At 40.7% G+C, this 17,372-nt stretch overlaps 1 protein-coding gene across 6 annotated transcripts in view; it reads right to left on the bottom strand.

Moving 5' to 3' along the window:
- Nucleotides 1-5,736: 5,736 nt before the first annotated feature.
- wnk1b (WNK lysine deficient protein kinase 1b) overlaps nucleotides 5,737-17,372 on the bottom strand; it is a 90,347-nt gene continuing 78,711 nt past the window's right edge. For 5 of the 6 annotated variants that reach the window (XM_087177042.1, XM_087177045.1, XM_087177043.1 and 2 more), the window contains 3 exons: nucleotides 12,990-13,162; nucleotides 12,048-12,104; nucleotides 5,737-11,945 (listed from right to left, as the gene is read on the bottom strand). In XM_087177042.1, the coding sequence (XP_087033168.1) occupies nucleotides 11,514-11,945; nucleotides 12,048-12,104; nucleotides 12,990-13,162 (662 nt within the window). In that variant the 3' untranslated portion in view covers nucleotides 5,737-11,513. Of the gene's footprint in view, nucleotides 11,946-12,047; nucleotides 12,105-12,989; nucleotides 13,163-14,868; nucleotides 14,911-17,372 lie in introns of all 6 variants that reach the window. The other variant, XM_087177046.1, reaches the window with a different exon arrangement.

Here is a 17,372-nt window from a genome sequence, read left to right on the forward strand (position 1 = left end):
TTTTTTTTTTTTTTTTTTTTTAAACTTGAGATACTTTATTATTATACCTTTTATTATCCTAATTATTGTGATTCTTCTGGCTATACTTTCAATGTTGGAGGAAAGGATTAAAGTTAGCCAGGAGAGTCTGCTCATCTGAATTCTGATGGAAATTTATTTCTGCAGTAAAGTAGCAGTTACACTGCTTTTCTGTTTCTCTTTCACAACCTCTTTCTGATATGGTTTATGGCTGGAAATGCACACTTTTTACAGCAAGGAAGGTTTAGGTGCAAAAACCACAGTTCACACTGTAAGAGTGTTCGACACTATGCGGGATAATACGAGCCGCATTCTGCTTATTTCCTTCAGAGAAACTCTGAATATAACATCGTTAGATAATCACATGTGGGTGTTTGAGGCAGAACATTTTTGAAACTTTTGTGTGGTTCCTTATGCGTGTGAAATGTAACTCATCAGAATGAGTTGCTCTCACTCTTCCCAGGTTTTGTATTTCATTTCCTCTCCCTCCCTCCCTCCCACACACACACACACACACACACACACACACACACACACACACACACACACACACACCTCACTCTTTAAAACATTTAATTTCAGGTGATTTCATACAGAGGGGGCTTCCCCTTCCTGGTTTTTGTTACTATGGCAAATGAAGTGAGGAATCAAAAGAGAAAGGAACCCTTGTGGATTTATGTTGTCATGATGTTTCAGCCGTGTAGAGAAGCTTAAAGCAGCTGTAACTTACATGTTTTTCCAGTGAGTTCACAGATGGAGGTTCAGTTCACTTTTGCATGATTCGGTGTCTGTTCCTGTGACCTCTTGGCTGCTGGATGGATGGTCTGTATGGAGATACACAGTGTTTGTTTGTGTTCAGCTACACTCCAGCTCCTCCAGTCTATTTAAACACACAAAAAAAACTCACATTAGACTGACACAAACAAACGCACATGGAGGACACGTACACACACGTTCGAGACCACAGGTGGGTTTTTTTTGTGCCAAAAATGTGCTGAAATACACATGTACACAGACACCCATTTAAAACCCAGTGCCATGTTAATCTAGGCCGTGTAAACAGACGAGGGGAGAGAAGCTGCTGCTCTCAGGCCACAGGAAACAGCAGCAGGAACCTGTAATGACTCCACTCAGGAGCCAACATTGCCACAGCTACGTGATTACAGTAAACAGGCCAAGGTTACCACATCATCGCTACTGCATGGGGGACGGATGGGATTTTGCTTAAAAACTAGTCCAACACACATTTTTTCTTTTCTGTGTTTTACATTGAAACACAGAGAGGGATGTGTCTCATGTTAACATTTGAACCAAATAATATGGGTATCTCATACCAATCACTCCACCAATCACATGAAATCTGCTTGGAGTTTACAAAAAATCACCCTAAGGACTCTCAAACTGTGACGAACAAGATTCTCTGGTGTGATGAAACTAAGATTGAAGTGTTTGCCCTCAATTCTAAGCGTCATGTCTGGAGGTAAACGGACATGATGCTTAGAACTGGTTGTCCCTCTGGAAGTTTCTCCATCTCCACACAGGATCTCTGATCTCTCAGCCAGAGTGGCCATCAGGTTCTTGGCCACCTCCAGTACCAAGGCCTTTCTTTCTCCAATTTCTCAGTTTTTCTATGTAGAGTCCTGTTTGTTCCACACTTGCTCTTGGGAACCTTCAATGTAGAAATGTTTTTCTAGCCTTCCCCAGATCTGTGCCTCAACACAGTCCTGTCTCTGAGCTGTGCAGGCAGTTCCTTCCACCTCATGTCTTTGTTTTTGCTCTGATACACATTGCCCAGCAGTGAGACCTTATATGGACAGGTGTGTGTCTTTCCAAATCATGTCCAATCAACTGAATTTACCACCGGTGGAATTCAATCAAGGGGCACAAACATCTCAAAGATGATCAAGAGATACGGGAAGCACCTGAGCTAAATTTCAAGTGTCACAGCAAAGTGTGACATTTCTGTTTTCACTTTGTCATATCAGCTTGGATGAGTATGTAACATCATCAAGAGAACAAGAAACCAAGAACGAGAGCCGTTCTGCTTTCGTTTTAACCACTCCTGAGCAAAGTACTAACCTGCAGATCTTAAATCAGCAAGAGTGTTCCACTTCACTCACATCCTGGTCCACACTTGTCATGGCCCAGCTGTAGTTCTAAGGTTAATATTCTTTATTCAAGGGCAGCTGAAGGTAAGTGGAGGGCAGATGTCAGATTAATGAGCGACTAAATGAGTAAGAAGAGAGAAAAAGGGGGTGAGAACAAGAAGGAAAAGACACTTGATTCCACACACTAAGGGCATGTTTGCAAGGACAAAAAATGCGAGGGTGATCGCTGTTTAGTAAACACACACACACACATACACACACACACACACACCATCATTAGACCCTTATGGAAACTCTCAGTCAGCTATAAAGGTTATGTAAGAGATATTTATCTGTGTTTATAAATATTAGAAAAATCAGTGGTTATTCTCACCAAAGCAACAACAAGCAGCTCAGACATATGACACCACTGTAGTGAATCTTACCAAGTTATCATTATAACTGTGACTTAGTCTCATGCTATTTGTGTTTAGCTGACGATGGAGTTTACACTGGAGTTACACTCACAAAATTATACTGCGCACTATTACATGTTTGTGTGTTATTGTTAAACAGCAAACTATCACTGTCAAATGAGCTGTAGTAAAGACTACCTCTCCCATAAAACCTGTCTCAAAGAGAAACAGATTGTTATGTCATGTGATTGCCTCTCCTGAAGAAGACATCATATAACCCACAGTTTCCTTTATTTGCTCCTTCATCTGATATTGTGAGGCAGTCAGTAAAGTAGCTGTCCGACTTGTTGCACACTGTGGTGTAGTGACGCTCAGGCTGACTCCTTCTCCGTGGTTCACCTGGTCATTTTATAAAAAATATTTTTGGTAATATTCTTGGTAGAGACATTCATGTTCCCCTCAGGATGATTTGCATCAACTCTGATGATCCCCCCAGCAAATTGCAGTATGCTAACACGGAAAGCTAAGATGGTGAAGATTATACCATGTTAAGATCAGCACATTAGCATTGTTAGCTTTTAACTCCAAACACCACAGTGCGGCCTCACAGATGTGATCGCATGTTGTCAGACACAAGGGCTTTTTGCTTAAATGCTACATAAACCTTGTTCTAACTGTTAATTGGTTGAACGAGCCTGTTATTTCAGTATGATTATTACTATTAAAATATTTGTTCATGCAGTAGACTGCTGACCTGGCTACAGGATATCACAGTGTTGTAGCAGTTATCTGGTGGATGTCTGATGATTACATGCACTTTCAGTTTATGTCATAAGTGAACCACACGTCTCTGCAGTGTGGAGTTAAGCAGACCTCTCAGCGGTGCTTGTAGTAGGGTATTGATGGTAACTGTAAAAGTGCTTCAATCGTAATATGACAAATATTTACTACTACTATATATGACAACACAAGACATAAGAAAGATGAAGAGATAAAGCATCAGACTGAGCCCTTCTGATTTACGTGCAGTCTCTAGATACTGTCAAGATAAGAAATAAAACATTTGAAGTTGTAATGCATTTATCCTGTAGATTCATACAGTGAAATGGATTATAACATTTACATGAACTGAAGCAAAGAACTGGTTGTTCTCTCTGTCTGCAGTCTGTGCATTTGTAGCTTCTCCCACACACATGACATCCAAAGACCCCCCCCATCTTTCTCTTTCGTCTTACCACCATCTCTCTCTGCTCCCTCGCTTTCTCTCTCAGAGTCCTTTCATTTCACCCTGCTGTAGAAAAAAAAGAAAAAGAAACAAGCCACTCTACTAATTGGCCATAACAACAAGCTGAATACATGATAAGTACCGTACACATACACACACTTATTTAGGTTGACAACACAAGCTGATTTCCTTGTTTCATTCACATCCTGTTCATTCACTTCTCCTCTTTAACATTTTTTTTTTGCTCAATTACTTTCTTTATTCCCACATTCATGTAGTTCAATTATTCTTGGGACTTTGCAGAACAGAGAGAGATGACTTCCTGTATTTATATGTAATTATGTTGTGTGAGGGGACTGTTTACATGTACTTTGTGTGTGTGTCTCTCTCAGAGTATTTATCAGCTCAAGTCCTCTGTTCAACAGCAGATAGTGTCTCTGCCTTTTACTACGCAGTAAAGATCATGGATGATTACCTTGTCTTCAGTGCTCGATTAGGTGCTCAGTGACTGCTACTTAATCATTCACCTGTGTTTCTGGTGCAACCACGGTCATTGTTGTCCTCGGGCCACACAGTGAAGGGTAAATCCCAAAATTCACAAGCCGCTCAGTCCAACAGGACCCCAAATGTCTGTAGTTTCCTGCCAGATTTAGAAGCACAAAAAGGGATTTCCACGCATGAGTAAGAAGGCATCACGCCATTTTCTGGCTGCAGTCAGAGTCAAAATGTACCAGCATGTGGTGGATGATTGTTTTCTCTCACTTTACGACTGCCTCCTGTAAAAGTTGACACACAGTGGAAAAAAAAAAAAAAAAACCCAGAAGAAATATAATTTGCATTATTCTTCATGGATGCAAATGCCATTCTTTTGACCTTTACGAAGACAAATATATGTGGGAGATTTGTGTTTAAGGGGCAATGTAACACCTTGTTCATGGTGTCAGCAGCTCACATGTGAGTGAGAAGTTGTAGGGTTGGCTTCTGCTCATGATTGTCACATTTAGTCTCCATCTTATCTGATCTTTACTCTCTGTACAATCCAATGGAACAGAGAAGCCTTTGTTTTTTTAAGAAAAGTGGTTTTGGGCTGGAGGATTTAAATGGAAGTGTGTTTTGTCCTCAGGCTAAAAGATACGACTCTATATGACTACGACTGTGATTCACATTAGGCTGAAAATCAAGCCTTTCCCTGCAAAAAATGACCAACTACTCTCTGGGAGTCAGGCTCATTTTGCTTTTTACAGGTCATGTATGTGCAAAATTTCTTATATTAAAGTAAAAAAAAAAAACAAGTAATAAGTGTCAGTGTCAGGACAAGGTAAAGTTTCATTCCTCAGCACTAAAACAAATGAGTCTGACTGGACTATTGAGATGATTGGAGGCAATTATTTAAACTGCAATAAACTTTTTTAAACATAATTTTTTACAGTGAAGTATTCGTATCAAAGCAGGAAAAGAGCTTGATGGAAATTTATTGTTATAATCTACCGGTAAGTCTCACTTTCCTTCCTCCCTTCCTTCCTCAGGCCTCTTTCTCTCCGGGCTGACTATGTTATTCTCACTGTATCCATAGTGACAGGTAATAAACCCAGGATTCACACCTCACAACAAGCTGTTTCCTGATTGGCCTTGAAGCAAGAAGCTATTTGAAAGGAGACCAGACTATACAGTAAATCCTGCAGGATACACAGTAAATACAGATAAGTGCTGCAGCCATGTGGTGAGGACAAGTACTGCAATGACAGAGAAACAAAACTGTAGTGAGTTATTCTGATACTGTATTTATCCAGTTAGGTGTTTAAAGATGAGAAAAAGTTGTCATGTCATTGCGTACCTGTTCGTCCATCTGTTTGCCCTTTATCGAGGTTGTTGTGGTGCTTCATCGTGACCCCGGGGCTTGTTAAAAATCCATTGTTCTTCATATTAAAATCTAAAAAACAGACATAATTTCCTCTAATTCAATCACTTCATATAAGTCCAGTCACTCCCATTCATTTAAACAACTTTTATTTATTAAGTTTTTACAAATAAAGTAACAAATTTCATTGTATTGTAGCGCAAAGCGCAAAGTTTTTTTTTTTAATATGAAGCTTGAACACTCTATACTTAGTGCAAAACATACCATTAAAGGCTGCCGATGACTCCCTACATGTATTTTTTAGTTTTTCTTTCATTCATTCATCCATGTGTTGTTTTTTTTTATTCAACCAGTTTTGTACAATGTCAAACACGATACAGAAAAATGAAACCACTGAATTAAGTCAGGTGCCGCTAGAGACATTAAAACTGCAGATAAAATGAGTGAGGAATAAAAAATAAAACGTGAGAACAGAAAAATAATCAACATGTTGAGAAAAAATGTTTTCAGTAACAGTCAGAGAAACTCGACATCATTCCACAGGAGGAAGCTACAAGAAACAGCAAGGAGATGCACTAAATGAATCTGTGTGTGTGTGTGTGTGTGTGTGTGTGTGTGTGTTGATCTGTTGATGCATGAAAAGGCATTTTTTATTTATTTATTTTTTTTACATGAGGGCACTTCTACAGTAAAAAGCATAAAGGGTAAGCGAGTCCTGAACAGGCGAAAACTGTAAAACACCAACAGAAACTAAATCTGATCATAATGTGAGTGAATTAAAAACAACTACTGCTGCTACACTGTACGTGTGTCACCAGGAAATGAATCCCATTCTCCCAATTGAACTTCAGGAAACTTCACAATAAGAGTGCCCGCACTGGAGAACTCCCAAGCCTTTCACAGTAAGAGCCCTCCACTACAACTCCCAAAAAAAAAAACTGAAAGAAAAAAAAAAAAAAAAACTTGTTCACCCACTGAAGTCTAGAAGCCTCCAAACCTAACTGTAACCTCAGAGCTTGACAGCATACTGTAACTTTAATCAATATTGCATTGCAGCCATTGCACAGAAGGCATTCCTTTCATAGTAATTATGTAGTAGAGACACAGCAAATTATTGTCAAACTGCTACTGTTGAAATCATTTGAGGCTAGAGCAGCTGCAAAGTGTAAATCCAGGATGTTAACTCAAGCAAAAACAGCTCCAGAGAGTAACAGTAGGTAATTACACTCAATTTTCTTTTTTTTCTTTTTTATTTATTTTAATCTTCACTTCTGATGGTTCCACTCCACTGACAGCAAGTCAAATGGCACTGAGTTGGTGGCATCATTAAAAGATTTGACAGAATGCTCATAACCAGAACTAAAGCAAAGTGGCTCAATGATTATTCACAGCTTCAACCAAACTTGCCTAGTAGTAAAAATGTTGCATTATTATTCATGAGAAATGGAAAATATCACAAAAACCAGGCAAAAGCAACGTTTTTTTTGTACAAACTTTACAAAGTAACCTTTTTGTAATATTTTTATGTGAATCCAGAACACCCATACCCAGCAAAAAACCACAAAAAACAGATGCTAGGTTTTTAAGTGAATGTCAAAGTTTGTACCAGATATGTTTCATTTGCAGTGACAAATGAAAAGAGAAAACAGGACTGGGTGTCAAAGGCCTTGAATCTAAAACCTCGATAACGCAACTATCACCATCACTTTCATCATTTCAACCACCATCCTCACTACCAGTACAATCATCACCACCACCACCACAATGCTCACAGTCACTTTAATCACCACTGCCGTTACCACCACCACCACCACCACCGCTTGTTAGATTTTTGGCAACTTTAACCCCCAATGGTGCAGCTTTAAAAACATACAGTGGGAATAGGAGTGGATGAGACAATATTCATACCTTTTGCAGACACGTTTGTTTGTTTTTTTTCCCCCAATAGCAGCAATTCTCAGATGAGGAGGCTTTCCCAAAAATATCTGTTAAAAGGACAGCATAGAGCTACTGGCCTCATAAATGCTTTTTGATTATAACAGCTGTAAGCATGACAATATCTGTTACATTAAACTCTTGACACTTAATGACAGATTTCTGTATTTTTTTTCTGTTTCTTGTCTCATTGGTTTGATGTGGGTGGGGCTTGGTTAGAAAAAGGTGATGTCACATGTCAAACCACACCCACACAGCCCCGATGAAGCAGATCTGGCGAGTTACTATGTTATGTAAAGTTTGAGTGCATTGTTTCTCTATGGAAACTGTCTGCAATCACCATTCATTAAAAATAATAAAATGGTGCACAAAAACAGAGCAAGACATTTTTTTTTTTATAACTACATGATCAGCATCAGGCACTCACATTATTTCACAAGCCAACTGCACTTTTACATCAGAGCACTGCTATTCCAATTAAACCCACTCATCTGACTGTAGAGTTAATCATTGCCTCCGTCACATTTTTGGCTGCCAACTGGAGTCAGTGAGCGGAAATGAGTATTTTAACCGTGGTTTCATCTAAGTTCACATAGACGTAAAAGAAAAAAAAAATAGATTTATGTCTTGGTATAAAATCTGTATGCCACTTGAGATATGTCAAGATTAAAATGAAAGTAACTTGAGATCCCTGTATCACTGTATCAATCCTCTCCTGACTGTATGCTGCACCGGGGCCAGTGCCTCTAAAGTACAGAGTGGTTCAAGCTTCAAATACAATCTTCAACAACTCCCTCCTTAAAACTTAACCCCCCCCCCAACCCTCTCTCATATCTACATTTAAAACCCTGAAAAAATGGCACTGAAAAAGTATCACGCTCTCTCTATCTTTCATCCTGTTGGTGGCGTAACCGGGCCTTTACACACAGTCAGGCCTCATGCGTAGGTAAAGCACAGCAATGGGCCTCACTTCAAAAGAAACAACACTGACGTCAAATGGTGGCCTGTTCCAGTGTTCAGTGGTCAGTGTCACTGGTTTACATGGCGGCGGAGAAAGGATGAATTCATTTTTCTGTCAATAGAAAGTCTCCAGTTTTTCCATGGTTACATTTTTCATCCAAAGTTTTGCATTTTGAGGAAATTCCACTTCCACATGAAATTAACCACAAGCCCGCCACGGCAAACACAGCTAACAACAGCAGCCATTTTTACTGCACCCCTGCTCCACTAACCAGGTCCAGTCATCACCACTGACTTCAAAGCGACACCTCACAACTCTCCACACATGCTGTGCTTACTTTAACCCAAGTCCTTGACCCCAGACAAAGAAGCAACAGGAAGGATGCAAGGCACTAGTAAGTACCTCCAGTATTCACCGGAGGTCCTGGGGGAGGGTCAGGGGAAGCATAAGAGCGAAAATAAAAGACAGACTTTTTTTTTTTCAAGTACATTAAAATGGACACCATTGGTTTATACATTCACATTCATCTAACAAAACCAGGGGAGAAAGGGAAGAGGAGGGCTATTTAAAGTGTCTGATATATAAGTACTGTATTAAGAAAAAAATAGCTAGCATTACTTTATTATCTAAATATCAACTATCCTGCCGGTTTTTCTTTATAATTGGGCTTGGAGGTCAGTTTCAACTTTCAATTCAATCAGTTATAAAGATGAACTGAAACTGCAGTTGATTATTTGTTGGTAAGGCATTTGTTTTGGAGTATGTCCTTAGTAAATGGATGTAAGGACGTTTATTGAAAAGAGGGGTTTTCAATTTTCACATTTTGATGAGAATCCATTTGCAGAAAGCAGTGAATTGAAAGTGAAAGGACCCCAAACCGTTCTCTGTATGCTCGTTTTTTTTTTTTGTTTGTTTTATTTTTATTTGCGACATTTCACCCTAAAACTAATGTCGTCCAACAACATTTGCTAATAATAAACAACAATAATCACAGTGTTTCCACATCGAGCACCGATGTGTGTGTATAACAGGTCCATCGACAGAACACCTTTTGTTTCTGTTTCTTTTTAAATAGAATAATAATCATTAACAACAATAATGATGATAATAATGTACATTGCAATCATTTCAACCCAAATGTTGAAACCAGCTTAATGATGACACTAAGAACTGAGACATTAGTCTATGAGTCTATGTCCGTTAAACAGCTGCTGCGCCTCCAACAATGTGTGTGTGTATGTATTTACATGAGTCCGTGCATGACTGTGTGTGTATCTTTATGAATGTCTCATGCACTGTGTATGTGTGTGTGTGTTTGTGTGAATGTTTGTTTGTCCAATTGCTAGCTGGCGGCGGCAAAGCAAACCAAACTCAACGAAACAAAAAATAAAACAACAAAATGGAATCATCATAGCTGACTTTCTAAAAAACAAACAGAAACTGTACAGGGACTCTGATATTATTCTGATAACAAGGCCACTTTTTCACACTGAGTTCTCTCATGTTTGGGCTTTTTTTTTCTCCTCTAAAAGGTTTCTGCTGTTATTGCTTCAAATGGCAACAGAGAGGCGGAGAGAGGGATGGAGGAAGAGGTGCTCGTGATGGTGAAGAGGTGTTTGGCGTGCAGAAGAATCTGTTGAGTCCATTCAGTGCTGGACAGAAAACAGAGGTGATGTTTGGCTGTTATGTCATACAAACACTCTCTTGCTGCTCTCCACCTTCACCTGCTTTCTTCCCTCCATCTCTCTCTCTCTACTTGAATGGTTTGTCTAAACTGGAGAGGAACAAGACACAGAAAGTGACAGAGGAGTAGCAATCATGACTTTTCTCAAGCTGACGAGTCACAGCTCCACCGAGCGCTGAGCTACACCTATTCTCAGTATGCATTAGTTCGATTTGTTCTTGATATCCTTTGTGCTTTTAATGGTTACGAAAAACTTCTGAATACTGAAGAAAAATCATTTCCTGAACTGATTAAACTTAAGATAATAATCGTAGTTTACAGTTCTAAACATCATTTTTTACTACCCTTGATATCAAAGCTTTTATCTGCTGACATTTACATCCTCCCTTGTAATCATTGCAGTGAGGGATGCAAACGTCTGCCAAAAACACTGCCACTGTTTGATTTCAGCCTCTCATGCACCATGATGTTGACAACGCTAAGCAAGACACCTGTAATGTGATGGCCAGCCATGCCCACCCCTCGTTCCCAGTGTCCACCAGTTTCCTTATTAAATTTAGTGGAAAAAACGACATTGTTGCATGTTTGTCTTCTTTGAGAGCTGGAAGGCTGCTGTGCTTGAAAGACTGAACACACACAAACAACACAGGCAACAACCAGTTCTTCACACAAGAATATGGAGTAATAAGAAGTTATCATGAGGTACTGTGTGGACAGAAGGGCTAAAGTTGGATACTGTAAAAGCTGGCCACCACATTCCTCCCCTTTAACCTTATGTTATATCTTCCCACCATCATCAAGCAAGGACAAATGTGCGCTCTATCATGTACGAACTTGTTCACTCTATTTAGAGCATGAAATGGAACAAGTGTTTGACCAAGCCATAACAGCGCATACACAATACTGCACACACAAACAGTTATTAACACCAGTCCCACACCCTGTCAGAACCTCTTTGGCCTTTTAACATTGCACTCATCAGTCTTTTTCTTTGTCCTTGAGCATTTGGCTGACCGTCACAAGCCCACAGTTAAATACAGCAGACAGGAATATTGTGTGGCTGCATTTGTGTCTGTGACAGCTTCTCGCACACTTGGATGGAAGCAGAGGCAAGTGGAGATAGCCAACTGGCACTCGTAAATTCTCTTTCCCGATTTCTTCTCACTTCTGCTTTTCCTTTTCTCTCATGGACAGGTTAGCTTCTGACATTTTAAACTCCACACCCCTCCAGTTCTTCTGTCCTCTCCAGCTGATCCAGCCCAAAACACTCCGCTCCACACCAGTTCAGTCCAGTCGGGCCGTGATTCAAAGCAGCCCTCACCCCCAGCCCTACGTGGTCCGCAGATTGGGCCCTCCTGGGTTGCTGACTGACTTCTGCAGAGCATTGGTCAGATGGAAAGCTTGGAGCGGCCCCTGCCCGGGAATTTGACCCTGTGGGGTGGAGTATGGGCCCAGGGGCTGGGAGGTGCTGACCAGCAGAGGCCCAGGCTGTGCTGGAGCTTGGTGTGAGGTTGACAAACCATGAGCCGGACCAGACCACTGCGCGCTGTAGGCGGCAGTGGGGGTGTAGTGGATGAACTGTGGAGGTTGGGGTTGGGGTGGAGTAGAGGAGGCAGGGGGGTGGCACAGCGAGCCCTTGCGGGCAGCCATAGAGGTAGCAGTGGTGGGGTTTGTGGGGAGGTGTGCAGAGCCTCCAATGCTGCTGGGACACAGCTGGCTGGGAGCCGAGTACTTCCTGCCCAGACTGGCTGACTGGATGACCTGGAGGGGGAGGGTTTACATTATTACATTAAAACATGACATTACATTTTTTTAAGCAAATTGTGTGTGTGTGTGTGTGTGTGTGTGTGTGTTTAGACTGACCTCGTAGCTGTGTCCCTGTGCTGGGGCTTGCTGCAGCTGTTTGGCACTCCTCTTACCCTGAAAAAGATTGCTTGTTGTTAATGCTTGATTTCATTTACTCACCTATATAAAATGTTATCACACACAATAAATCATCATATTTGTTTTTGAAATGTTATCAAAGGCTAAAAATTTGGCTTTGGAATATGCACTTGACTTCGCTGATTAACAAAAATGTTAGCAACAGTCTGGGACAACACACCTAATGCTTTTTTTTCCCACAACATGTAGCTAACAGTTAGCTGTAGCTCCATTAGAATTGCAGCCATTGCACACAGCTGCATCCTAATGAATACTACTAAAGCTAACACATGAATTATTGATTTAAAGATTGCTTTGTCAGCTAATCCATTCATTGCTTAGATTTTAAAATGTCAGTAAAAGGTGTATCACCAGTCCCAAAATCTTGAGTTGACATCTTCAAATGTCCTGTTTTGTCTATTTAACAGTCCATATAGATATTCAGTTTATTATCATATAAGACTGAGAAATGTAACTGACTGAATTGTTTCAGCACTATAATGATCAAAAGCCTCAGCTGCAGTCAACTATTGCTGTATCAACAAGCAATAAAAGAAATCAACTGGGGGGTGGGGGGTGTCAACATAAATAAGATTCTGGAGTTACTGGCTATGTTAACACTCATGAAGTGCCAAATGGATACAGGATGTTGTAGATGTTTTTGAAAACATCCCATCAGCCAAGTGCCAGGATGTTTTGGCTGTGGGTTGTTTATCCTACTAACCACTTTGGCTTTTAGCAAACTGCCATTTAGAGTTAAGTTTCTTTCCTCTATCTCTCTTGTCGGTAAGCTAATTACAGGAGCTGGTAAGTCACTGTGGAAGGAACATGTTCTGTGTCAAAACAACTTCTGCTAGCATGAATCATAAAATGGCAGTAAACCTGTGAGAGGTTCATGGCGTCTCTGGCCCAGTTGTCCACTAGTTTATGGAGGTCGTCGGTGAAGGTTCCTTTCCTCTGGTGTGGGGCTGACATGTTGGGGGCCAGACACTGAGAACCGCCCTGGCTCTGACCCAAACCACCTGAACCGCTCACTGCATTGGTGCTGTTAGTCCCTGTGAGGAGAGACAGAGAGAGGGGAGGAGAAGAACAAAGAATGTGAGATATTATTCAAACAATAGCATGAAACTGACGTAATCTCAATGAATGCGAATGTATGTCCTGTCTTGACCATGAGAGGGATTGTTATATGGTGACAGATGCTGGTCAGGACAGAGTTTTAGGGCAGGCCAGCATGTTGACATGATCCTAGTATTATATTGTTCAGTTTTAATGATGGATATAATGATAAACAGGGACAAGAGACAAACTGATACTAGAGCAACATTTTACTGCAGAACATGGGCACTTTTGCCAACAATTTTGACAAACTCTGAACATGTTTCAGTATATACATGGTATTAGATTAGGGATACACTGGGCAATCTGCAAAGCTGACATTCCCAGTCACATTCTCCTCCAAAATGCTCCTACACACCATTGAGTGTAGCTGTTGATCAGACTTGCCCTGTGTACCACTGATCTCAGTGCTTTAATTTATTTTTGGACCAGTAGATGGCACTCAAGCTCTGTAACAGCAGCGGGTAGTCTGCTCTTTACCAATCCTCAGCATCAAACTCATCATGGCAAATTCATTGCAGAAAAAAAAGAGAACACTGCAAACTGGCTCGGGTGTCTGTATCTATACAGCTGCTGTTAAAGACTAAATAGTCATTATATATTATACAACACCAGTACCATTATAATACCATATCCTAAGTTTGTACTTCTTCATGTTAGTGCCTCTCTACTAAGCCAAGAGGAAACTAAATCACTATACACTGACACTGTAGAATACCTCAGCCAGAATCTCAGAATTAAAGGTTTCACTTCAATCAAATCTGCATTCCAAATATTGCAGATAAGGCCCAGACAATACAATGTACATCTTTCACATTGTTTCGTCTCATCATTCAGGCTAGTGAAAGAGGGTATAGGGATTAATAAGAACTGCTATCTTTATTTTACTATGAAGAATACTGTAATACAATTACTACTCGTTTTCTTACTTTATTACCACCCATTTACTGCACAGTACCTCAAATCCAGACTATAATTACAAGGAGCTGATGCATTTCCTTTGCAGACAAATGGAAACCACCCAAGGCCATGCTGTCAAATATTTATATAATCTGCTCCTATCAGACATCACACCAGAAAGGACATAATATGCAGGGATTAACCAGGAGAAAACTAACCATACAGTTGGTCTGACAGAAACTGTCATGTCATGCTAAATAAAATGGAGGAAAATAAGAATGAGGAGACGCTGAGTCATGACTGACTGCAGCAGCATGGAATTCTGGGCAACGTAGTCTAGACCACAAGCCATGACAAGGGAGGAGAGGAGAGGGGAGGAAAGGGAGGGGGCAGAGTGGCAAACAGCTGTTCAGGTGAGTTATTGTGTGTTTGAACATGTGTGTAGGGGCTTGCATGTGCATGCACGGTCAGTTTGAATCTGTGATGGCTGGTCAGTTCAGTCATTTCAGAGCTCAGACTTCTCTGATCAAAATCGTCTTCACCAAAACCTTGAAATTAAAAATACAATGTTCCCATTAGCCCCACTGGCTGAAATAACTGAATTGATCTGATCTCAAATCTGAAAGTCAGAATTTGAATCTACAGGGCATAAGAGGGCAGGGGGAAGCATGGGAGAGCAAGTGCAAGGGATGGAGGTGGGGGATGGATGGAGGGAGGAAAGACCAAAAAGAGAGATAGTTACTACAGAGCTGGTTGCAGGGGCAGACTTTTTTCACCATCTTCCCTGCGTGGCCGGAAGACAACAATTGGAGGATTTGGAGAGAGTCAGAGTTAAACCCCACCCACAGCACCCGACAACCAAACACAATGCATGACTTGAACGTGAAGTAGTCAATAAACAACACTTTGGGGTTGAGTTGCCCAAGAACATCTTAACACAGACCAGTACCTGTCACACAGTGCAAACAGACCCTTGAAACCAAAGCAAACAGGAGATGAGAGTATGTATCTGCAATTTTTAAAAGTGTACATATGATATCTATACTTTTTAAAAATTTTATGTGTCATGATGTGTCTGCTGTAGGATCTGTATGCTGCACTGTGCGAAAGACTGACCCCAGATGTCAGGTTACGAGGCTGCCATCTTTATACACATGAACAACTAGGTAAAGATGCTCTCTACGACAATGCCGCGATATGTGGGAAATCTTCTGAGGAAATGCAGTCACCAACCTTTTGCATACTTGGCTGACAGTTACTGCAGTAGCAACAAATGACAGGTCCATCCTAGAATATAAATACTTTGAAATAAAATAGATCATATCGATATTTTTTTGATATGTTTAACTGGAAGCTAAACTGAGCTTTGCTTTCATGTCAACAATGACGTTAAACCACCAACAACTGTTGGTAAAATCCTCCTTGTACACTGCCTCAAAGTCTTTGACCATGTACCGTGGCTTTAAGATGCTTTTGGGTAACCAACACCTGATGATTCTGAGTCCTCTCTATAGCTCACAGGGCCGTACCAGAACTGGGTCCAACAAGGATTCATATATACAGACGGGTGACAAATTAAAGGACAAACCTGAATGAATGAGTGGAGAAACATAACAAATGCAGATGCTTCTACACAGGTGCACTGCATGGTGTAATTATGCAGTTGACATCCAATCATGCTCAGTGGCATGTATAAAAATGCTGAACAGGCCCAGCTGATTCTGATTTTGTACCACAAGGGCAGGTGGAAAAGATCTAAATGAATTTAAAGAGAGTATAATGTTGAGGCATGGCTGGCCAGAGCTTCAGTCACAAAGGCTGCTCAACTGGTTAGTGTAGAGGCACAGATGGGTAAGATGTCAGTCAATTGGGTCGGACTATGTGGTTCACATCACATTTGATGACCGTGATGCTTGTGCTTTAGTGCGATATGTAAGAAAAACAGAAGAGCAAGTCTTCCTCAGGTGAGTGAGAATGTTAATGCAGGATGTGATCAGACTGTCAGCAAGAACAGTCCATCAGCAGTTAGATAGAGGGGATATTACAGTAGGGTCACAGTACTTAAACCCCTCATTACAAAGGCAAATGCATATTTGAGAGTACAGTGATGTAAAAACCAGCAGCGCTGGTTTACACAGATTTGGAGAAAAGCGATATGGTCAGATGAGTCATCCCTCACCATATTCTCAACAAGTGGGCGAGGTCATGTGTAGTGAACACCAAGAGAACGGCTACAGGCCAGAAGGCTTGACCCCCTACAGTGAGGGGATCCAGTGGCCGTCATGCTATTGGGGCTATTTTACTGGCATGGTTCGGGTCCTCTTGTCCTCTTAGAAGGAAAGGGTACTGCCAATCAATACGAAGATGTTCTGTCTGTATCCTGTGATGAAATATTTCTATCCTGATAGGAGAGGTCTCTTCTAGGATGACAATGCCCCCATCCACAGGGCACAAGGGGTCACTGAATGGTTTGATGAGTATGAAAATAATGTGAATCAAATGCCATGGCCTTCATAGTCACCAGATCTAACTGAACACATAAGAAAGATTTTGAACTGACGTGTCAGACAACGTTCTTCATCACCATCGCAACGCCAAATGAAGGAAGATGTTCTGGCTCACATGGTGACACTTTATGTTTAATTCTAATCATTTTTAATTTTTAAAAATGTAATTTTTAATTTGTAACCCATCTGTATATCAAAGTAGTGTCATTCCAGACCTCTGAATCGCTTGTATGATTTGTTCAATGACTGAAATGGCAAAAACAAAATGGCATTTCAGGGGATTATCACACTGATATCAAACATCATTAACTTTTTTTTTCTAAGCTGGATGTTTACCAACAAGAACAAGTTACAACCACTTAGACCCAGGTCTGTCTCTCTCCCCTCCTGGCTGTGCAGTGACAGAGGGACAAGTGAAGGAGAGAGGGGGTGAGAATAAGAAGTGAGGTAAGGAAGGAAAGAAGAAAGGGAGAGAAAGGGTTTGAGCTGCAGAGGGTTCAGAAGCATTCATAATCATCCCTTCATCAAGCACAAAACATTTCACCAACACTACATATTATGATTATAATATGGATTAAGAACAATTTAATTATGAATAAACAATAAATAAACACAGCACAGTATTTGAACAAAACTGTGCTTAACCAATAAAGTTTAATTAAAAATAAAGAAAAATGTCCTGACAGAACTCTCAAGTCATCAGGTCTCAACTTGTCTTTCCTTGTTAGTCTGCTTGTTT

This window comes from Seriola lalandi, unplaced genomic scaffold (genome assembly GCF_002814215.2).
Source record: "Seriola lalandi dorsalis isolate HSWRI2012SDOR001 ecotype SW California unplaced genomic scaffold, Sedor1 jcf7180002054579, whole genome shotgun sequence".
In the NCBI taxonomy this organism is placed as follows: domain Eukaryota; kingdom Metazoa; phylum Chordata; class Actinopteri; order Carangiformes; family Carangidae; genus Seriola; species Seriola lalandi.